This window comes from Protopterus annectens, chromosome 8.part0 (genome assembly GCF_019279795.1).
Source record: "Protopterus annectens isolate FY-2018-M chromosome 8.part0, PAN1.0, whole genome shotgun sequence".
Classification (NCBI taxonomy): domain Eukaryota; kingdom Metazoa; phylum Chordata; order Ceratodontiformes; family Protopteridae; genus Protopterus; species Protopterus annectens.
In genome coordinates, this window is record NC_056741.1 from 416,541,912 (window position 1) to 416,566,846 (window position 24,935).

Genomic DNA, 24,935 nt, shown 5'->3' on the forward strand with positions numbered 1-24,935 from the left:
TCAACTTATTATCTAGCTTAAAAGAATATTATTATACAGGAGTATAGCTAAATACTAGGCTAGCTGCCCTTATGGGCCATTTTAAGCCGTTCTTTGTGCTCTAATTAACCTATCCCATGTGATAATAGATTGGCCTTTCCCATCTCGTGGTCAATAATTATATATTACTCCCAATGAGAATAACTGGGATCATACCATAGATAATTTGAGGGGACCCATGCATGGGAAAAAGCATTTAGGGGCTGCCTATATCCATTACTACTACAGGGAGCAGTCCTGGGGTAAGCTTTTTGTTTTCCATCCATAGATCAAAGTTTTGCTTGAATATGGACAGGAATGAACTTTGTTTTATGTGGATGGGGAGTCTGTTCCAGAGCAGCTGTGTCCTCTGCAAGTTATAGCTGTCCTTCTAAACTGTTCTATTGATATCACAGAAGAAGTTTTGATCCCTATACTGAGTATTTATGATGCCATTTGACTTGCTGATGGGCAGTACATCCATCAGTACTGGGTAGGAGGATGCCTTGTATACCAGACACAAGTCACCTCTTAGCAGTCTGTAGGGTACAGAGTATAGGGACAGGCTTTTGAGTCAGTCCATGTAGAGCATGTTGATACCAAACATGAGAGGTCCCAGCACAGAACCCTGGGGGACTCTGCTGGTGGCCAATCTGTTTGTGGAGGTAACTTCCCCTATTTTGATTTTCTGCGTCCTTTTTGTGAACCTTTTGGAAATGCATTGGGTGACATAAGACTTTTTCCCAGTTTATTTAGCTTTTCTCCAATGCCTGAGTGGTAATTTGTGTCAAAAGCTTTTTCCAGGTTGAGGTATGCATTGTGTACTGTTATGCTTTTACCCATTGCTTTGAATATATACTAAGTAGAGACTGAAACTCATCCACAGATCCCCATACTGACAGAAAAAAACCTCAGCTCTAACTCAATTAATTCAGCCGTATTAATACTAGATTAAAAAGCAAAACAAAAAAAAAAAAAACAGATTTTATCTTTCTGACCTGTTTAGATTTGCAAACCCATGCAGTCCTTAATTTACACAATATTCACCGTATAACAAGCCCTTTTCTAGTACTGATTATTTTTTTATTAATTTCTAACTTACTATTGGGGGACTGGTTGTCCTGATAATAGAACCTTGTACAATCTTATATCATTTAAAAATAAAATTACATGTTAATCTAAATACAATGTACTCAAATCTCACACATCATAACAACTGGAATTTTAATCCACAAATTTTAGAGACTGAAGAAATCAAATCTGAAATTTAAGAGCTGCTGAAAAATTCTATGATCATATCAACTTAGAAGATATAAAATTAATTGTTAAACAGGCATCACTTTAAGTGCAAATTTGGGGTATCCTAATCAGTAATGCTGCATACATTAATAAGAAAAATAAACAAAGGGAAAATAACCTTAAAGGACACAATGATTTATAAAACCTACTTATTCACTTGCTAGAATCTCTACTGGAAGGACAGATCAAATCTAAGCATCAAGAATTATACTTATTCTGCATGCAGTAATGATCGTGCTATGAAAATATAATCCTAACAGCCTATACAGAGTAGGTACAACTCCCTTCTAAGTTTCTAGCTAGACTACTAACAATCCACATCTTTCAAAAGATTTTGAAGAAATGTAGGAGAACAACAAAAACTTACCTCAGACAAGAAATCCTAATTGCCTTCTATGAGACCTTTTTATCATACACACACACACACACACACACACACACACACACACACACACACATATATATATATATATATATATATATATATATATAAATAACCCTTCTTTAAAACATAAGCTAAATGAAGTAGAATGGTATTTAAACCTACTTAGGTTTCCCAGTTTTAATCTAGAGCAACATGATTTTTAGCCAAATCAATAACTATCCAAGAAACCCAACAAAATTGTTTCAATTCATTAAACTCAAAAATTCTTTATTATCTCTTTAACTATATTATTGAAAATGGTATTACAGAGCCATATTACCCTAACCACTAACTACAGGCCCTAGCTCTTATAAATATTGATATGAAAACTTTGCTGTAATATATGCTAAGAGACTTTAACAAGTGTTACCATATATCATGTCCGAACATCAATCTGGATTTGTTAAGAGTCGACACACAACAGACCAAATTCTCACCTTCTCCACTCTTATTAAATTTAAATATACTAGGACACCTCCATTAGTGGCTTTCTAATTGGGTGATGTTAATGTTTTTGACAGGGTTTTTATTCCCATCTTATTTGCAGTATTCGAGTAATTCAAATTTTCTAAAGTTTTTTTAATTCCATTTGTATTTTATATCAGAAGCCATCAATGTTGTTATATATTAACAAAATGTATTTGTTCCCTATCTTTATCAGTAACGGTGTGAGGAAAGGATGTCTCATCTCCCCTCACTTATTTAATCTTTATATTACACCTCTTTTTTACACAAATTGCAAGGTAGGGTACTGCTGGGAATTTATACAGCCATGTAATTTTCTTTGATTATTTCATGATTATTTGTATGGTGGATTTTGAAGACTGTTGTTTCCTGTTATATGGATACCTTGTGTTATAAGTAAAGATCCATGTTTGACTTACCCTACCAGATTTGAAGCCAGGGTTTATTTGAAGGACTCAGAAACAGATGCTTGTTAAAATGCAAATTTGAAAGGTTGTGCATATGGAGAAGTATATGCATTATACCTCTTAACCTGTTAGCACAAGAAATCTGGACAAAGCCAAAAATATGGAAAAGTTTTAGACATTCCATTTACAAATTTAGAAAGTTGCTAGAATAAAGGGTTTTCTGTTGCCATGCATTTTCTGAAGGATATGAAGTCTGAAACTCAAATGCCTGATATTATTTAGTGAATTCAATTATCTCTGATTTGCCAGAAAACAACAAATTTTATGAGGAAGAAAACAAAAAATATGAAGCAAAAATCTATATATTCTATGAAAATCTGGACAGTTGAGAGGTATAAAACTACCAACGGTGATCCTAAATGGATCTGAGTAGTAAGTAAGAGCTGTTTGGGACTTTTGTCTTAAGTAATAATCATTGGTGATTCTTTGTCTCTGAGGATGTATGTATATAAAAATTAGTTTCTTAGATGTTTTCCCAGACCGTCACCCTGAAGAAGAAATGGAGAAACATTGCTTATGGTGGAGCTCTCACATGTTTTTTATCTAAGGTATCTGTCATCACCATGGAAGTTGCAGTTGTGAAACCTGTACCCTTAACTGCTGTAAGGGAAGCCAGAATGTCCTCTTAACTTACTTCATGTCTATTTATTGCCACCCTGTTTATACACTATCTGTATGATGTACACGTTTTATGCAAAGAGTAAGAATACATTATGTTTTTGCTAAAGGCCTGGCAGTCTAGCCAGTCCTTCACAGTACAGAACAATTATGCTGAAAACTTTGGATGGAAAAATGCTGTGTTACTGCAGAATATGTTATACAATAAATTACATAAAGTTTTAGATTTCTGGAATCTTGGCAATTGTGAACTATATATTTGCTGTTTTCAAATTATCATGATTCAAGGAGTTCTTAGCATTAGACAAAGGTGCAGTATCTTTAACGTGTGGTTATGTGTTATATTATTTCTTTGAACTATTGGAAGCTGTATCTTAGAGATGTAGTACAAATGATATAGATTATGTTGTAGTATTGTGTCTGAATAACATGCTAAAAGTTTTGAACCACATAAAGTGTACAATTCTCTATCCCAGATTTAAAAACAATGCAGATTAATTTTCTGAGTCTGTCAGATATTAAAGTGTGAAATGAACCCTCTAATTCAGACTGTTCATCTAAGTATGGTAATCTTTTTTTTCTCAAAAAACTTTTTATTGATTTATAAACATTACATTTAGGAATTGTGTAAAGATTAACAATTTGATAAAACAAAGTGCAACTCTTGTTGGAGTTAAAAAAGAACATTAAATAACAAATCCCAATATATACACTATGTACAATCGGTAACCATAAAATCAGTGGTAAATTTAGACATTATACACATTTATGTAAATAAAGTATGGTTAACAAAATAAAAGAGCTAATAATCAAGACCAGGAGAAAAGCAAAAAAAAACTCTAGAAGGTATTAATTATTTATAATACTTAAAACTTCCCCAACACTCTATTTTTTAAAATCATTTTTATTGGACTCTTAACCAAGTTTTTTTGTGCATCAATATATAGGTAAGCCATTTTTTGAAAAGTATCCCAGTTTAATTTAGTACGATCAAGCCAATTTTGAGTAATATAAAGTTTTATAAGTGAACAAATGAAAATAAGTGCATGAGTATCCAGTTTGGAAAGATGAACTAACGGTATATGAAGTATAGCAAATTCCCATGACAGCGTAGATTTATGATACCCCATTCTCTGCAGTCTTACCTTCAAAGAGGTCCAAAGTTTATGAGAAAAATGACAATACCACAGGATATGTAAAAGGTCAGCTTGGGGAAAGGAGCAACATGTGCACAATGGAGATTTACTGGCATTAAATTTATTTAATTTATATGGAGTATGATAAGCGTTATTGCTAATCATTAATTGAGTGTAGATCAGTTTCTTAAATGGAGTAAATTAAGTTTTGATTCTCAGTTATTTGAGAATTGTGATTCAACCAGGTATTTGAGAAAAGACAATTATGGTCTAATGTTAATTTGTTTATCAGTTTATAGGACTTTGATAACATTTTCACTGATGATGATAATGTTTTAATTATCATTTTTAAATTATTAAGATCAAGTTCCGTGAGCTTTATGAAATCAAACTTTATTTTAGAATCTTACGATTTGCTAGTGACAAGTCTTTATATTTCAAGATGTCCCAAACTTTTAACTTTTAAGAGGATAATTTGTTAGATTAAATGGAGAGTTATCTAACATTATATTCGGATTTAAATGAAGTGGTTGAAGATTGCAGATTTTTAATAAATTCTGAAAAGCATTAATCTTGTGTTTATTTACAGGTGCTTCATGTTTAAATAAATTTTTAGATAAAATATAATGGTACCACAACCTAACCCATATTGGGTACTGAATTACTACTATTAAAGTTAGATATAGTTAATAGCTTATTTGCTGAAACAATTAGATAATATAGGTAAAAATTTGGTAATCCCAAACCTCCCTTATCTTTAGTAATTGACAATCTAGAATAGGAGATCCTAACCGATTTGGGAAACCACATAAATTTTGATAATTCTTTATTTACCTTTTCGAAAAAAGATTTGTGAATTATCTGATCCGAAGAATTGAATTGATATATAAATTTTGGAAGAATATTCATTTTAATTATTGCAGCTTTTGATAAAAGTGATAGATTTAGCTGTTCCCATCTATTCATGTCAAACATTATAGATTTCCAAGTATGGTAATCTTATTAGGTCCTGCCCCCAGTGCACCCATGGACCAGAGAATATGTGCATTGCCATTTGATTTGGTATCCTCCTTAAAGTTGACTTTGACCCCTTTGTTGCTAAATGCTTCTAACCATAACCTCATCTGTGGCATGATTGTAAAAGACCACTGATCACAAAGGCCATGTACTAACCTTTGTGTCTAGTTACTGTTTGGGAGTGTCTGATTAACATTCAGTTCAGTGTCCAGGATAATGCCTTTTTGAAAACCAGATGACAGGGATTTGAGAAAAAAAGTAGAAATCTGCAGATTGGATCTACTGATGTATATTGCTGAAGGACTGAGAAAAACAGTGCAATGGGAGGGGGGAAGCAGTTAAGAGCTCATTTATTAGTGGACAGGTTTTAATTCATATTACATGCTGGAGCATGAATTGCATCTCTTTGAGACCTTAGGTGAAATGGAATATTCTGGAGTACTTAGGATTTTCAAGTATGTATAGGATCTTTCCCTACAATAACAGGGTTTCCATTTAACATAGCTCTGCAGGATGCATGTGTCCCTAGATTACCAGGCAATGTAGGGAATTTGAAATATAAAAGTGAAAAAAAATATTAGTGACTGAATGTTGGTAGAGCTATTCTCAGTTATGAGTGAGGCAGCCTTTTTACAGGAGCTGCTTGTCCCTGGTATGTTTCTGAGGTTTTTGGCAAGGTCAAATACTTGTGTTCTTTTAACATACTAGCAATGTGTTTTCAAAGTGATGGTGTAACTAGTTAGGGTGCATGCCACTGATGCATTTTTCCTAATTATTCTTTTACAGGTCAAGCTGCTGGCAAGAAGGCTCATATGTGTAAGTACTTTTTAAATTAAACCACATTATTAATGGTTGTAGCAGTAAAATACATTTTGTGCAATATATGTGTGCATTTCATTTTAAAGGAAGTGTGCTGTGCAGGTCTACCATGCATTTAGCAGACAGTTGGAACTCTAACAAATCTTATTGATTTTGCCTTCACTGTATTGTTAAAAGTCTCTAAATTAATATGAATACTACTGAATCCTTTACACAACCTCATTTTAGGCAACCCTTGGCATGTACACCTCACTTCTGATTTACTGTTTAATTATAGGTGTTATTAGAAGCTAAATGCATAAGACAAGATCACTATTCACTTGCATTCACTGCCAATCCATTCACTGTTTTTATCAGCATCTCCCTATAAATAGCCTGTTGTCTCATTTACCTCTGCATAGTCTTTTATTACCACGTTACACTGTTATTCCCTTGCTATATACACCAGCTCAGTCTAATCTGTTTGCTATTTCACTTATCATTCCAGGTCCATATTAACCAAAGAGTTGCTCTTGCAGTCAGTATTTCCACATCTTTTCCTTCCTGTAGTTCTAATTACAGCCATGTCTACCGATTCTGGGAAAGCCTTCCCTCTTATTCGTACTGTGGGCAAATGTATGTGTGTGTTTATATCCATCTTTTATAAAGCTTTATGAATTTCTGTGGCTTATCAGAGATGTTGGTTTGTATATAGGTAATGTATGCCCTACTTAGGTAAGACTTTGCATGTGTATATAGGCACTGTTATGTGCATGTGTATGGGTGAGAGTTCTTGTCCATTTATTTAGCTTGCTTGTATTTGTACTATATGAGGTATGTGTGCGTTTGTGTTGTTTCGAGTGCAGGTAGGGAGCTTTTGCCTTTTTAGGTAGAATGTAGTTTATTATATTAAGACACAAAATGTCACCACTTGTTTACTTCAGCCTGTTAGGATAAACTGGGATTAAGGGACTCAAGTAACCATTTATTTATGGGGGCAGCCAAAGCCTGTCTGTGCTGCACCTCAGGCTAAGTTATATTAGCTTTTGCAAGTTGTCCATACTGGGTCTATATTATAAAATCAAAAGTTTACTTACCCGAATACCTAAACATCGACACTTATTCTGCGAACCGCATATACACCGAACGCCCTAAACCACGAAATTCAAAAAGTCGAACTGTCATACTTGTCCCACCCCACCGCCCGCTACACACTACCTACACAAACAAACTAAATAAACCACATACATACACTAACCAAAACACTTCTTCAAACCCTAAACTAAACCCTACTTCTAACCCTACACTAAATCTTACATATACCACCATGTATGCTTTTAACCCACACCCTAATCCTAAGGTCCGTAACTATCGCACACTTACCTTAAAAAGCTAAACCCAAACAAACTAAATAATCCACACACATACACTTAACAAAACCCTACACTAAATCTAACATACATTACCATCTGTGCACTAACCTTAACCCGCACCCTAACCCTAAGGTCCGTAACTGTCATGCACTTACCTTACAGAGCTGTACCGCAGAAGACCAACAATGATGATTCGATGTTTCTGCTTTTGTGCTTCTGAACGATCGATGTTTTCATGGTTCGATGAAGATGGGTCGACGTTTAGGCATCCGGGTAAGTAAACGTTCGTCGTTTTAATATAGACCTGTCCATACTATCTGGCAGCTGTGATCAGATGAACTTTATTATGTCAGTTACCCACAAGTTGAGTACCTTACTATCTGGGGCAATATTTTGTGTCTAATAACATAAACCAACTATAAAACACAGACGGATTAAAAAACAAAAGCATACAAAACAAGGCACCACTAGAAAAATGAGAAAATGTATTAAGCGCTTTCATCCACAAGGGAATTCTTCAGAATAATATACATAAAAAACTTTCTGATTTTAAATACATATCCAACAGTCAACTGCCATTAATTGTACAATAAACCAATAAAAACTAACAATTATCTAATAAAATTATCATTACATGAAAAACATGTGATGTTAATCACTTCATTGAGTCCAAGAAATTTGTCAGAGTGCAGTTTAATCTACCACAAAGTCTCCTGCATTTCTAAACAATTCCTGTAATTTCCACCCCTAGAATCTAAACTTGCACACTCTAAAATAGTAAAATACAATAAAAAATGGCAAGACAAAGTGTATTTGTATAAAGTATTTCCTTTATCCTTATTTTTTTATAGAATATAAATGTTCCTTAATGCGTGTAACTAACTAACTTACAGGTTGTCATACCAACATTGAAGGCATTATTACACTGTGAACACAAAGCAATGTATACAGCTTCAGCAGTACTACAGTTTACATGCTCCAAAATCTTAATTTATCTCTCATAAGATAGTAGATCAATATTTGGCCCTTCTAATATATATATATATATGTATTTACATCCGCATTTGAACATGCCCTTAGGCAGCCTTACCACTTTAGTACGCTCATTTTCTAAACATTGTTTAATAGTTTTAGTTTTCCTATAAACAAAAATACAGTCTAGTGTTAACTGTTGTAGCTAATTCTGAATTACTTTTTAAAACCTTCTGATTCTCTGAGATAATATTTCTAATATCTGAACTATCTACATTCATTTGTAAGACAAATGCATTATTATACTTGGTATTCTCCCTAGTCTCACTGATATTATCTGAAAAACCTGGTAACAATATTGGAGGAAACAAATCTTTCCTGTTTCTTTTTACTTCTTTTGCTGTAGCATCCAATTTAGCCTTATTATAACCCCTTTCCCAAAACATGCTAATTAAGTCTAACAAGGCTTCATGAGATATGAGTTCATCAGTAATTAATCTAGATGCCCTTATCATCTGTCCTCTTGGTATATTATTTTTAATGAAAACATGGATGGGCACTAAAATAATGTAAATAGCTGTTAGCAAAACACTCTTTGAGATAAATTTTACTGTCAAATGTGTTATCTACTTGAGTTAGAAATGTCCTAAAACAAAAGTTAAAATTCAGTTGTACTATTAAGTTTTTTTACAAAAATCTCCACCTCATTAGGTGTTCCATCACTGACAAAAAAATAAATCATCAACAAATCTCTTATAATAAAAACCATGCTGTTGAAAAAATCATCTTTCATAAATATTGAATTTGCCACCATCCCACCAAAAGCTACAGTAGCACGCATCACCACACCTTTAAGCTGTTATTTTTATTTTATTTATTTTACATTTGTTTACTGTGAGAGTCCGACTGGGCAAGAAGCCCATTTTCAGCATAGGCCCAGGGAGAAAAGCTCCATTGAGATACAAACAGTAGAGTTACAATACATTACATTACTAGCTCAGTTGAAATAAACCAGTGTGATTAAAGACGATATGTGTAAAGTTGAGGAGAGAACACTAAAATGGATATAGCTGTTATACGGAAATTTACAGTGCAAATAGGTGGGTATTACAAACAGATATTAGTGTAGGAATAAGTATTTGGTATAGTGCCAGTGTAGACTTTGGGAGATTCTGAGTGTATTCCTGGGTCTATGCTGCACAGCACCCTATGAGATGAAGATACAGTAGTAGAAGTCAGTGGTTAGTACATTTTGGGAAGAGCTTGACTAGAAGGATGTAATAGGAATAGGATAGTAGGGATATATGTGTTAGGATAGTAGGGAGTGAGTGTGGACTAAGGTATCGTATTTGCTTTGGTAGAGGCTTATCCTGAGTCTGTGCAGTTACATTTCTAAGAGCTGGCTAAGTGTGACCAAAGATGTTTTTTAAACTTTCGCTTACTGTATAAGATCCTGATATCCAGAGGAAGGGTATTCCATATTTTAACAACAGTAGGGGAGGAGAGGGAGTCACTGAGCTATTCCTGCTTTTAGTTACTTCAATGAGCGCTTTGTTGATGGATCTTATTTCACTTGTTTGTATAGTGATTTAGTAGGCCTTGTAGGGCTTGTTTTTTTCGGGGTAGTATTGGATTTGGTGGGCGGTTGTAAGTTGGTTAAAGGTAAGTAAGTTTGGTAGTTCCAGCCAGAATAATAGTCTGAGGGCTAGACAGTGATGGCTCCTGAAGGCTGAGTTGGTGGCAAACTTTGCAATTTTGTTGTAGCAGTTGATTAGCTTAAGTCACCTTTGTTTAGATTAATTAGTATGGGAGAAGCATAAAAGGATAATAGGCTTAAACAATATGTCCTTCATGGACTGACCAAAAGCTTTATCATTATACTCAGTACCCTACAGACTGTTAAGAGATGACTTTAGTCCGGCAAACAAGGCATCCCCTGACCCAATACTGATGGACCTGCTATACATCAGCAAGTCAAATGTCATCAGAAATAGTTGGTCTAGGGATCTAAACCTTTTCTGCAACATCAACAAAACAGTTTGGAGGGACAGGTGTATTTTGCAGAGGATACCACTGCTTTGGAACAGAGTCACTATCCACTTAAAACAACTCATCCCTGTCCAATTCAAGTGCAGCTTGGATTTATGAAATGGTAATAGAAAATATACCCCAATACTGCACCCTGTAGTACTAATGGATAGAGGAAGCTCATAAATACTTTATCCCATACATGGGGCCCCTCAAATTATCTATGGTATGATTCGGGTTATTCACGCTAGGGGTAATATATATTTATCAAACGTGGGATGAGTAAGACCAGTCTATAAGTAAACTGGATGGGTTAATGAAAGCAACAAAAGGGAAATTTGTAGGTTTAAAATGGCCCACAGCGGCAGCTAGCCTAGTACTTACCAATGAACCTATAAAAGGCCTACTTTGTAAAGAGGCATATTATATGGCAGAATATCTCCTCTCTGCATTGTTTAGCTTTCTGCTGATATGGAAAACAGGGTGCACCTCACCTTGTGTATCAGAAGCTGAGTCAGCAGATAGGGGTCATTATGTAGACAGCCATTAGGAAGGTTTGAGTTTTTTTCTTATTTTTACTGCCCTGCATCAATGCAGTTTTTCAGCAGTGCAAGGAAGGGTGTGCAATGGACTGTCTTTCTGAATGTTTCACTTTTCCACTAGTGATGATGTCATCAAGTGGCCCCTCAAACCAACCCTAAAGCACAGAAGGAGTGTTTTCCCACTGTCTGCCAGAAGAATCATACCATCACAGTGCACCCCTGAGGCCATATATCCCTTTCCAACCCTTTTCACTCAGGAGAGGCGAGTGGGCCAAACCCCTTCACTCATTTGTCTTCCTTGGCTGTCCCTTACAGTGATGGTGCTGCAGGTTAAATTCTGGTCATCTGGGTCACAGTTAGGCTCCATCCTTCTGCACCATGGATCCAGGCAAATTTCTAATTAATGTCATTGTTTCCACCTTCTGAATACAGGGTATTGTATTTCCATACTAACAAATTATTTTTCATGTAGAAGCAATTCTTTGTGCCCTTTCTATTCCCGATGCCACATTTCATCTGTCCTAAAATCATAGCCTTTACACATGCTGAATCAGTGTCAGTTACCCTTTCAGGACATTTATTTTTAATATGTATACCATGATCCTTCAGCTTGACCCTAAGCTTGCTCTTGGCTTCACACCAGAGTTTCCACCACCACAGCAGAGTCACGAGTAAACTGTGCTAAAGTCGAACCCTTCTTCCCTTTTATTTTTCCCTGCTGTCTCTGAATATAGCAATGTGTTTTACAAGATCAAAAGGGCATGTACCCCTGTGTGACTCAAACAGGAAATAATATCAGAAGGTCATACAGAGTATCTGTGTAGCAGAATGTCTTTTGTGAAAGAACTTGTCATCTGTTAACATTCACCGGTGTTTTTAGCAAAACACACCACCTAAGAAGAACATTAATCTCTATATTGTGCTCTTGAAATTCATTCCTCTCACCATGATGAAGTTTTCTGTCATTAACATAAAGTGTCTGACTAAAAGCATCACGCCTTGCTATGACAATAACCTTTCAGTAAGCTGCAGTACTATCCGGGCCCAGGTAGCATCTGCCTAAAAACATTAGATCATCTCGGCTTCACTGAGGTAATCCTCATACCAGTTACATGGCTCCCTATCAGAATTTCACCATATGTAAATCTTTTATATTTGATAAGAACATTAAAATATTCACACCCAATTTACAGATCAGGTTCAAAAATAAAAGTCTAGAAGCTTTTAGACTGTCTGATGCAAAAGAGATAAGTAATGTAATATTTGGATGTTCATTAGGATGTTTAAAAATGACACAAATGCTATACATGTGCAGCTAGCCTACATGAAGTTTTTATTCTGACTCTTCTCATCTGTAGCTACATATTAGCAAATTTAAATATATATAACACTTAATATTATAACCATTTTCCTAATTATGAATACATGTATGGTTTATAAATATGCTTTGGTGTGGCATGCGTTACGCTTTATTGATCATTTAAATTATATTTAAATTTACACTATGTATGTTGTAAGCTTTTATATCAAACAGTATTTGGCTTGGATTCATAAATGTATTGAAGCATATATACAGCGGTATACACATCACAGTACATGTTTTGTATTCAGCAAGCATCCTTACAGTGTGCTACATGGTCCTCCAACATGAAGACATGCAGCACGCACCATAAAGGGCTGACCATGTGGCTGAGCTGAATGCTAATGAGACATTCTGGTGAGAGAGGCATATGTTAATAAGCCATGAGCTTACTCTCTCCAAAACCACCCCCAGGAATCCATCTACATGGCTGAGTAGTTCAAGAAAGAGCAGATCAGCATAGTCGTCTCCACCATGTCAAGGTAACGAGATTGGCCAAAGGGCTGTATTCAACTGCTGAACATGAATGTGGTGGTGGGGGGACCACTAGACACCAGGGCTTACTGTAAAAGTGCCATAATAGCACCGGTATCAAAACAGGGATCAGAGAGTGAGAGGGAACCACTGGATAGCAGGCAGAAAGTTTAAATATCAAATATATACTGCTGCAGAGTCAAAAGTACAAAGCACAACGAGGTAAAAAACACACCTTTATCAAACACAAAGCTTTCAGGTACAAGACCCTTTCTCAATGATAGACACAGGTACATTAAAATCAGACATTAAATACACGCCCAACACATCACGTGACCCACAGCCATGGTCATGTGACTAATACATTAAAATAATTACATTACTTATAATTTTAAGACATAAACAAGTAAAATTAGATAAAATTCATACATACATATATTTGCTTACTTTTGTGTACTTATATTTACATGCACATATATATATGCAAATACATTACCTATATTACTTTAACTTAGTGTGTTGTATTTTTATTAGAACAGGTTTTAAGGAAACATCAAAATTTCAAAATTTCAAAATATGTGCATGTAAATATAAGTACACAAAAGTAAGCAAATATATGTATGTATGAATTTTATCTAATTTTACTTGTTTATGTCTTAAAATTATAAGTAATGTAATTATTTTAATGTATTAGTCACATGACCATGGCTGCGGGTCACGTGATGTGTTGGGCGTGTATTTAATGTCTGATTTTAATGTACCTGTGTCTATCATTGAGAAAGGGTCTTGTACCTGAAAGCTTTGTGTTTGAGAAAGTTTAAATATGCCATACAGGCAACACCAGTACTTTGAGGATCAGGAGGATACACTGTAAAGTGACATACTGGCAACAACTTTACTAATAAATATAACTTCCCTACTGTCACTAGGCAACAGGTCCTCAATGCTCTCTCTCTAAGGCCAAGAAGACTGCATTGATGGGCCCAGACAATATCCAAGGATGCCTTCTAAATAGCATAACATACATACCTCTCAACCTGAAAACATCAAAAATCTGGACAAAGCCCATGAAAAATAGGCATGGCCGGCCTTAGGCATAGGCGAACTAGGCAACCGCCTAGGGCGCCGTACAGGTCGGCCTCATAAGGGGCGCAAAATCGCAAAACAAACCAAAAATAAAAAAATAAACTTTCTTGAACTTTTTACATTGCGCCCGATGCCTGTTTGTACACAGTAGCATTGCGCCCTCCCCCCACGACCGACGACACGAGCACACAGCATAGAACGCCCCCCTCCCTATGTTGTTCTTCCATCCCCCCCCACCGCGTGATGTATGAGTCTCCTAGTGGCTGTTGTTGTCCAGCATTATTTAAAGCATTCAATCGGTGATGCTTTTGTATTAGTGACGTTTTGCTTCCTGGACGATGTGGTGGATCATCGGCGGCCTGGTTTGCTTCACCAGTCACCTCACGGGCTTCCAACAGTGGATTTATTTTATTTTTATCAATTTTCTTCACCACTTGCTGCTTGATAAGGTAAGTTGATGCTGCAGCCTGTACTAGCTTAAATTTGTCTGTAAAGGCATTCTAGGTCCACAAATTTAGTTTATGTCGTGTCGAAGCTTTAGCTACCTAGGGTAGAGAGAGCAGAGGGGATTACAGTAATCTGCCCACTCCTAAGTGCATTTTTGCTCAAAATAGACCGGCTTGATGTGAAACTCTTGTCTGGAGCTGCCGAGCTGGTAAAGTGAGAACGGCCATTTCAGTCTGGGTCTGGTGGGAAGGGAATGTCTCGGGGAATATGAAAACCATCTCCATTTTGAAAAAGCTTTCCCTGGAGCTGAAGGTGGTGCTGGCCGCAGCTGCCATTCTCTTCTCCATGGTAGTATAGAACCTACCTCATAGACAACATCGAGAGTGTGACACTCATCAGGTTGTTCTGTGGGCAGTTTCTCGTACTGGTCAATGTACTAATGCTGATAGGCTCTTTGTACATCTGGAAAAGAACTGTGTGCGTGCTTAAGTCTTCCCAAGTGGCACAGTCCTGCTGTTTGTCAGTGTGGAAGCTCTGTGTACTACTTTTTCTCACATAGCAGTTTCTTTACTTTAATCTTACTGGTTGGAGAGGAATGTAACCAAACCACCGACCAGGAGAAGAATATTTGTTATGAAAGGGAAATGTTTGGATAGCGATTTATTTATACCTTTTTTTTCAGTGCTGAGAAGAGTTCATTGTGATTACTGTGTGTAGCGTTCCTGGCTGGCAACTTGTTTCCTGCCCAGATGTTTAGGGAATGCAGTGCATCAAAGTTAATGGGTCACACCAGTGGTTTGTTCTGTAGTGTTTAATAAATCATTCTCATTCGATTTATTGTTAAACCACTGTTTTAAGCATGAGGCAGATAAAAGTGTTAACATTTCACACAGATGTTTGTTAAAATGTTTTAAATGTTAGCATTTATATTTTTAACTTGGATGTGCATTATGCTTGTATAGCAAGTAGTATAAAAAAGACTTAAGTGGCCAAGATCACACTTTTCACTGGTCTGCGACAGGGAAGTTAGGGTTTAGTGGAGAGAGTGAATTTGGACTGCTGAGCTGAGCTGGGGATCCTGAGGTATGTGAAATAAGTGGGCCAGAGTGATATATCTTCTAGGGGGCATAACAGTGTTATCAAAAAAGAGATCACTAGAAGTATGAGTACATTTCCTTTCTCTTCCTTACAGTTTTCTAGAGGAGGAATCTTGTAATATAGTGATTCATTTGTTACATGCTGTGGAAAATAAGTTTAACTAGTAGAGTCATGAGTTAATGGTTTACATGAGACTAGCTTGGATTCTGCTGTCACTGGTATATAATTTTCTATATTTGTTATGTAGAATGTGTATGCAAAAATTGTGGTTCAAATATTTATCCTGTACGGTAGTTCGATCTTTTGAGTCAGAAAGGACTGTAGAAGAATTTTAAGCGGCAGTATTTAAACTTATAACAGTGAATTTTGCTCTAAAAGCAGACTGTTTAAAAAGTTTCCACTTTTCGTGTAGCAGGTACTATTTTGTTAGCAGTTTATTTTGACTAGTAACTGAAAATGTTAAACTGATGTGTATCTGTTTTTTTTCCATTATACATATGAGTGCATAATATAACAGTTCTAGGCAAAATCTACAATTTGGAATTAAAATGCATGCTGACCCCAGTCTTCCTGCTCATGTTTCATGTCTGTTTTAATCAGCAGTAATTGTATGCTGAATGTATGACCAAACTAAGGGCATTGAATGTTTGATTTAGTTTTATGTGCTTTAATAGAAAACTTATGCCTTTTACCTGATACCTCAAGTCACTGCCAAAGTAGTTGGTAACTTTTATTCTCCGTGTTTGAAAGCTTTGCTGGTCTGCAAAAGTTACATGCAGTTGGATGGATCTTTTAGTAGATTTTGATTGAGTTAGCCATGCAGTCTTGTATCACACTTGAAATTGGTACTTGTACTTGCTAAATGAAGTGAGACTTAATGAAAAGTGTGTAATTTCCATATGCTATGATGATTTTGATTCCAGAGTATGGATTTACTGAATTTTCACATGCTGTAACACAGAATACAAAGCAGTCCATCATATGGATGGATGGATAGGTATAGATGGATGTAATAGGTACTGCAGTTTGCTTTCACTTCATCCCCATTTCCTTTCCTCAATGGTTAATCCTTTTCAGTGTTTCCTACACTGCTTGTTGGGCACTAGAGGTGTATATAGAGGTGTGTGTGTGTATATATATATAAGTGTGTGTGTGTATATATAGGTGTGTGTGTGTGTGTATATATAGGTGTATGTGTATATATAGAGGTGTGTGTGTGTGTGTGTGTGTGTGTGTGTGTATATATAGGTGTGTGTGTGTGTGTGTGTGTGTGTGTGTGTGTGTGTGTGTGTATATATAGAGGTGTGTGTGTGTGTGTGTGTGTGTGTGTATATAGAGGTGTGTGTGTGTGTGTGTGTGTGTGTATATAGAGGTGTGTGTGTGTGTGTGTGTGTGTGTGTGTGTGTATAGAGGTGTGTGTGTGTGTGTGTGTGTGTGTGTGTGTGTGTGTATATAGAGGTGTGTGTGTATATAGAGGTGTGTGTGTATATAGAGGTGTGTGTGTGTGTGTGTGTGTGTATATATGTATATATATATATATATATATATATATATATATATGTATATATATATATATATATATATATATATATATAGGTGTGTGTGTGTATGTATGTATATATATATATATATATATATATATATATATATATATATATATATATATATATATATATAGGTGTGTGTGTGTATGTATATATATATATATATATATATATATAGGTGTGTGTGTATATATAGAGGTGATTTTGTTTTTAAACCTTTGTTTATACATGGTCCAACTTGGCATGAGACCAGTTTTCAGTTGCCTGGGGAGAAATGCTCCAGATGCATGTCTTTGACATACAGCTAGAGATAGAAAGGCATTGAGATTTATGTTGGTTTTCTTTTTGGTGCCTTTACTGTCAGTATTATGGAACTCTGTATTGCAAGCAGTTATGATGTATTCTTTTTTAATTGATACAGAAATGCTCCCAGCACATGTTTTCAGTTTTTATAATGGAGTAATTATAAAACACGTCATTCTTGTATTTTAAAGTAAATCATAAAGATTTAAGAGTACAGAGCTGCAGGCTTGCTTATTTGGCAAATAGATTAACTGCATCAGGTTGTGAACCTTTGGTTCATCTCCATGCTAATATTTAACAAGTGTAGATTTATTTGTGTATACTACATTACAATGTTTTTTTGTTGTAAAAGGTTTGAAAAAGTGAATCACAATGTTTTACATTAACATTTGTTAACACTTCTATGTTCAGTTGGGTGCTTGTCGGGAGTAACACCATTATGCTTCTACCTTGCTGTTCAACAAACTCTTTGCTTCCTGTTTATCTTGCTCTTTCAATTTTTTCTTCAGACAAATGTAGGGATTCTAACTGCAAAAGGCTTTCTTGATGGACTTGGTTTCAGGGGAAGCCTAGTTGCCAGACTTTTCTGTTTCAACACTAAGTACTAACTGCAAGGACACTGCATGTGAGGAGAGTACAGTGGTATCTACTTAATCTTTTTGAAACAAGAGTTTATAGCCTCTAGAACATGCTCCTTGTTCTCACTAGCCCTTCTTTAAGAGGAATCCAGGCAACTGGATGGGAAACAGAAAATACACCCCTGGGAACCCACCTGTGTCCCTGCTGCTGGACAGGGAAAACAGGTGCTGACTTTGTGTGAACATGAGTGAAATTCTTGGCTAGGCTTTAGGGTCTCCATGCCAGTAGCCTAGTGTTTTATAATCATACGTTCATATGCCCAAGGGCATAGCCAGAGTGTCTGCTTTTGCCACCCCACTGATTAACTGAGCTTCTGTCAAGCAGAGCCAATGAAGTGATCCCAGGGGTGTATTTTCTGTTAATCATCCACTCTTCAAGGTTTTTCTTGACTGTTAGTGAGGTGCTCTGCCTAATGTAGTTAGGAATTTTGTTCCAAAGCATGGGAAGTCTCTGACAGGAATCTATCCCTCCAGCTTGTTCTATTTAGTGTTGTGGCAAGGTTTAGCTCAGAGCACGTGGCTCACAGTGATTTGGGTGATTTTAGGTGGAGCATGTCCATCAATTCTGAGTTGGACATGGCTTTGTAAGTCAGGCAGAGATCACCTCTGAGTAAGCGAGATGCCACTGAGTACAGAATCACATCAGGGTATATAGTAATGTGTTAATGTAGAGTTGATGTTACACTACAAATAAGAACTGCTACACAAACATCAATGCACCTTGCAAAAATGTTAATACTGTCTTTCATGTCTGTAGAGAAACTCTATACTAGCAACAGATCAAGCAGGTTTATTAGGGAGCATTCAGCCTTCAATTGCAGTCTTAAGGTGTCACATTGACTGGTTGTTCATGCATTTAAACATTGAAAGAACTGGAGTGGGGTTTGTGGGAGTGGCCAATATGTGGGTGTGGCTCAAATAGGGGTGTGGTTTGAATATGGTGTGGGTGAGTCTTAAGGGGCGCCAGAGCAGTACTTCGCCTAGGGCGCCATTTCAGCTAAGGCCGGCCCTGAAAATAGGTACAAATCTGTACACTGGTTAACATATAATTTGCATACATAATTAGGTAACCCGAACCACTCCAATGGAATTGTGGGATACCAACATTCAAACACAAACCGAAGAACTTCATCATCATCTTCTTTCGGCTGTTCCCGTTAGGGGTCGCCACAGCGGCAGATAACCAAAATATGGCACCAGAGTCCCCCTGCAGCCATTCCAATGTCCCATTACCTGGTTATTTTGCCCTGTTTACCATAAACACTATAATGTGCATACTGCTTTCCTTCTACAATGTTTATTTGAATTAATTTAAAATTTTTATTTTACATTTTATAGCATATACACTACTAGACCTCTGCTAAACAAAGCAATACAGTCTCACAATGAAAATAGACATAGCATTATAACTTCTCTGCCCTTGAAACTCACATTCATTGAAACAGCATTGAAACCCACATTCAAAGAAAATGCATCTGGCCAGTGGTGGATAAAGATTAGCTTTGGGCTGTTTTCAAATCATAGGCCCCCTTGCACACAAAACATGTTCTTTGATACACCTTCCTGACAGTAATACATTATATTCTGTGTATAATTGTTACAGCGAGTTTTAAATTTATTGTTTTGAACATTTTACAGTAAGCAATGAAACAAAATGCATGAACCAATATTTGAATAAACTGCCCATTTCAGAACATTTCCATCATAAAAGTCTGAGTAACATCTACAATCCACCAGTATCAGTAAATATGCACAATCTCTGCAGAAGTAAAAGTCACATAATTCCACATTAAGGAGATATGTAACTAATGAAGAGGTTGCTGCTAGCAAACAACTTAATATTTCATGGTTTCATCTGTTGCCCTTGAGATATAAGTTGCCTATGTTGCATAAAAAAAATAAGCTAGTAATATTACAACAGGGAATGGATGGCATCATGGCAAACTGATAACAGGTCCATAATTACTAGCTATCTCTGCCAAAGAGGACATTCTCTGGACTGCAAAATACAGAGTACAGTATCAGCAATCTACATGCTGTGGGAGTAGAACCCACAGCCTTCTATATCAAAAGCAAGTATTCTACCCGTCGTACTACTAACAACAAAAACACACTTACTGTAAGCAGCACTATACTTCTCTCCCCCTGAAGACCTATGCAGCATAAGAAATCTGGAAATAGCCAACATTTATTGGGAAGGGGACAAAAGCCCCAAACCAGGGACACATTTTAAACATTACTTGTATGATCATAGAAAAGTTGTTTGCTAGTATAAAATGTTTTGTGTAACCAACCATGCATTTCCTGAAAGACAGGAAGACTGAAACTTAAATGGCTATGATTATTTAGTGAATTCAGTTCTCATTGGATTTGCCAGAAAACAATAATTTAATGAGGAACAGACTAAAAGTATGTATGAGCCAAACATTCCAGACAATCTCTCTCTCTCTCACACACTCACACACACACATACACGCACACAAAAATCTGCCTAAAAGAAAATACCTTAAACTCCGTTGCTTAAATAACTCGCTTAGTAAATGGAGCTAAAAATACCTTACTCCATTGCAGATAAGAATACCCACTAGTACCCACGCTTAAACTCCCGTAAGCAAGCTCTGAAATAACTCCTCTGTTGCAAAATTCCGTTCACCAAGCAGAAAAAGCAAGCACAGAAATAACTCCACTAAACTCCCGTTCGCAGAGAGTGAACTACATTTAAACAGATCTGTTGCAGGAAAAATGCTGCAGAAATAACTCATCTCTACTCCGTTCACCAGACAGAAAAAGCAAGCACAGTTCGTTCATGAGCTAAAAATATAAAATAAATCTACAGTACCCATTCTTAGTCATTTCCTGCCCATGCTTGCAGCAGCAATTCCTTCCCAAGAAGCAATCAAGCTAGGAATCCTTCCCGTTCGTGCTTGAACTCCATTTGAACAGACAGTTAACCAGCTGGAAATGTGTGCATGTGAGCCTTGAGCTGACTTCCGACAGGCTGATGGAGCTGAAGTCATCGCGCACGTGATGACGTCAGCTGAAAAAGTGAAAGAAAAAAAATTAAAACAAAAGTAGGAAAAAAATCAGAAATGAAGGTGTGCCACTCAGAAATCGTGGCACCCCATTATTTGGACCCCAAAACTCGGTAAAAAACGAGAAATTCGGTATAGTTGGGAGGTATAACATATGACCTATCAGATTCTCTGAAATCACTGTTTAACCATAGCTTCCAAACAGGCTTTGTGCCTCACAAATGGAGAACTGTAACAATCATACCTCTGCTCAAAGGTGAGCTGTCTACAGATCCTGGCAACTACAGCCTCATAAGTCTCACTTGTGTCATATGCAAAGCCATGGAAAAAAATATCATAGAAGTGATCAATAATGACATAACAAAAACCCAATCACTGTATCCAACCCAGTTTGGTTTCATCAAAGGGAGCCTATTCAAACTGGTAGACCTATTTGAGAAAGTCACCAAAGCAATGGATGAGGGCAAAATGGTTCACATTCCCTTCTTTGACCTGGCTAAGGCATTTGACACAGTACTCCACTTGGGCCTTGTTGATAAACTCAAGAGGCTAGGTATAAACCCTTATTTCACCTAGTAGATAGCCAGCTGTCTCAAAGTCAGGACCCAGGAAGTTAAAATTGGAGAGTCCACCTCTACAAAAGAGGCCAGTCACTAGCGGAGTCCCTCAGGGATGAGTCCTTGGATTGGTCCTTTTTGACATTTACTTCTCTAAAGTCAAGCCCAATGTCAAGGGCCTGTGGCTGACCAAATTTGCAAGTTAGGAATGGTCATAGAATCTCTCACAGACACTAATGTTCTCCGGGAAGGACTGACACAGACAAGTAACTTTGTCAGAGCCGTGGACTTAAATTAAATGCCAAAAAATGCATAATAGTATCCTTTGGGAAGTTATCCACCCATGGTAGCCATAATATTGTCAACACACCCCTAAGAGTTGACCCAGTAGTCAACATTCATTAGACCTTCATTGAGTTCAGTGCCCCCTTTGGTATGCACCTAACCAGGCTCATCCAACAATTGGAATGTCCACAGAGGTCCCTCAGTAAAAGAATACAGGGCATATGTAACATGCACTATGCAGACTGCCTCAAGGCGCTGTCCCTGCATTCTGTTTCCTAATGGTTGTTGAGGGGAGATCTATGTCTGGCATAGATGGCATTGTCGGACTCCACCCCGATGGGCCACCTACATATCCATAAAACAAACAGCAATGGTACAGGGAACCACTAGACCACCAAGACAGACTCTTTAAAGTGCCATAACAGCACCGACATTGTAACAAGGCTCAGATGGGGGGGCACTGGACCACCAGGGCCTAAGTAGTGCACACCATAATGGCACTAAAGTTTTATGGGGGTGGGGGGAACTTTGGGAGGGTATGTACAGGGACTGTAATGTGTATGTGTGTCTGTGTGTTCATGATTGTGTGTGAGAGAGTGACTACAGTGGGATTCCACTGCCTTCATGAGCAGCAGGGTGCTACTGCAGTGTGCAGCTCAGCCATGATGTGCATGTTGCGGAAGTGCCTGCAGTTCAGGAAACATACAAATGGCCAATAATGAGGTCCAACCTCATCAGGGCTAGCATGTTCCTGAATCACAAGTGGGCATGTTGCACTGGATAGATCTGTTTGTTGTGAGACTTACGTCTTGTGCAAGAGCCTTTCATGAATTCCTGGGTATGTTTTTGGTCACATCGGTACTTGTAATTTCCTGTGTTTTGAATACTGATTAGCTCTTCAACTGTGCATATATTTGGTTAGTTTCTTGGATGGTCTTCCACTCTGGAATTTTTAATAGGACTTCAGCCATAAAAAAACTAAAAGATGGCAACCAGTAAAATGTTGCGAATGCATTACAGTATGATAGCAATGGCAAGCTGCTTAATAATGTAATAAAAATACAGCCACAGAAATGTTTTGACCTATCTCGTCATCACTGTACCAGTATTTGTTACTTCCAAGTGTTCTGACATACAAGCAGAAAATTTCAGTTTCATCTAGCTTTTATTTATTTATTGATTGATTTCATTAATTTGCTGTCTGGGTAGATGAGCTAGTCCACAGACCATTTTTAACCATAACACAGTAAAAAAGCAATTACAAATAACAGTGAGAGTTTTCACTTGAAATATTAGCAGTTTCACATGTACAGTCTTTGACACTCGGAATACTGGCTGTTTGATGCGTTCTGTTTGAAGTCTGTTATACAGACATTGCATACCAAATGCATGACATGCAAGACTAAAACAGGGTTTTACATGTCATATTCATAAAAGCAGTAGTTTGATATATACAGTTTGACCTCTTTTGCGGTATTACCTACAAGATATATTACATAATGAGAAGAGACTTTGTTATCTTGCATACATTTTCTAATGGTAATGAAATCATGGTATGCAATTAAAACATTTAAATATTTACATAGGTAATAAATATTTACTCATATATGTACAAACAGTTAACGTAAACACAAATAGTTGATGAGGTTGGATTACTAGGAAACAATTGTAAAGATGTTATCTGTATCAATTATGTTAGCCATTGCCATGAAGACAACAGCATTTGTAGTTTTCTTCTAGGTAGTTAATGTTCCTCCTAAATTCTGGATAGTCTGTGTTCCAGTTCCTCTGGATAAGTGATTCTAGTGTGCAGGAACTATTTTACTGGAGCTTATTTCTCATATAAACTGTCTGAACTGGGGGAGCTAGACTCTGAGAGATTTGTAATTGGTTATTTATGAATTTGTATTTATTAAATGGGATAAATCACAGATCCTCATGGGCTTTCATTCAGGCTTAGCCTAGAAGTACTGCTTAATAAGTGACTTGTAGGGAAATGGAGGCTAAGGGAATCAAACCTTGTTACTGTGTCATATCCATAATTCTCTGTGATTACACGAGGATACCTTTATGTGTAGTGCATTTGCCAGAGTATGATGGTAATGGCTGCATGTAAGCTTAACTGTGAACACTGACAGTGGCATGTATAGGTAGCCACTTACCCCTTTCTAGGGTTAAGCAGCAATGTTTCTGTTTTGGAGATAAGTTAGTGAACTTACAAATTTTATTGATGATATTCTGAGTGGTTGCAGTGTTAAAACAAGTTTATTGCAATTATGGAGAGTACATATTCTCCCTGGGTGATTAACATTTTGATGACAAGAGCATGCCTTTATATGGGGGCATGATGGTTTGATATGTCTGTAGCAAGCTTTTAACTGACTGGTGGCTTTGCCTGTAATTAGTTCGGTCTAAGAGGTACATGACAGAGTGGAATATAAGAATACTCTAAATATTTATAGGTTTGTATCTCTGAGTCATTTTTTGCTTAATGAATTGATATCCTTCAATTTGTGTTTTGAAGAAAAAAGCACAGAACAGTTTTTGCACTGATACAGTGAGTTTGTTCTTAGTAAACCCCAGGCTGATAATGGAAATATCTGACACTAAATGTAATATTAATATGCATAGAGAGTTACAGAGTTCGGGGAATATCTGAAGTATCTGTCTCTATCTGTGTGTCTATTATTCTATCTATCTGTCTATCTGTTATTTGTTGATCAGGATAGTCCCACTATGCTAGTATTCTCTTTTCGGGGGGACACCCAAGGTGGCATTTATACTGCTAGGGGAGATTTGGCTAGGATACCGGGGAACTTACCCTACTTTTTACTTCTGCTTCCTGTAGCAAGCTGGTGGCTTGCTAAGACAGGAAACGGAGAGCCATGAACAATGAAGAACATAGGGAAAATGGAGCGACTGTGCATAGACTAGAGAAACATGGCTTTAGTATG

General features: G+C 36.8%; 1 protein-coding gene across 1 annotated transcript in view; it reads left to right on the top strand.

The window, feature by feature from the left end:
- RORC (RAR related orphan receptor C) overlaps nucleotides 1-24,935 on the top strand; it is a 2,019,495-nt gene that overhangs the window by 1,229,332 nt on the left and 765,228 nt on the right. The window contains 1 exon segment of the mRNA XM_044079934.1: nucleotides 6,231-6,260. Within this exon segment, the coding sequence (XP_043935869.1) occupies nucleotides 6,231-6,260 (30 nt within the window).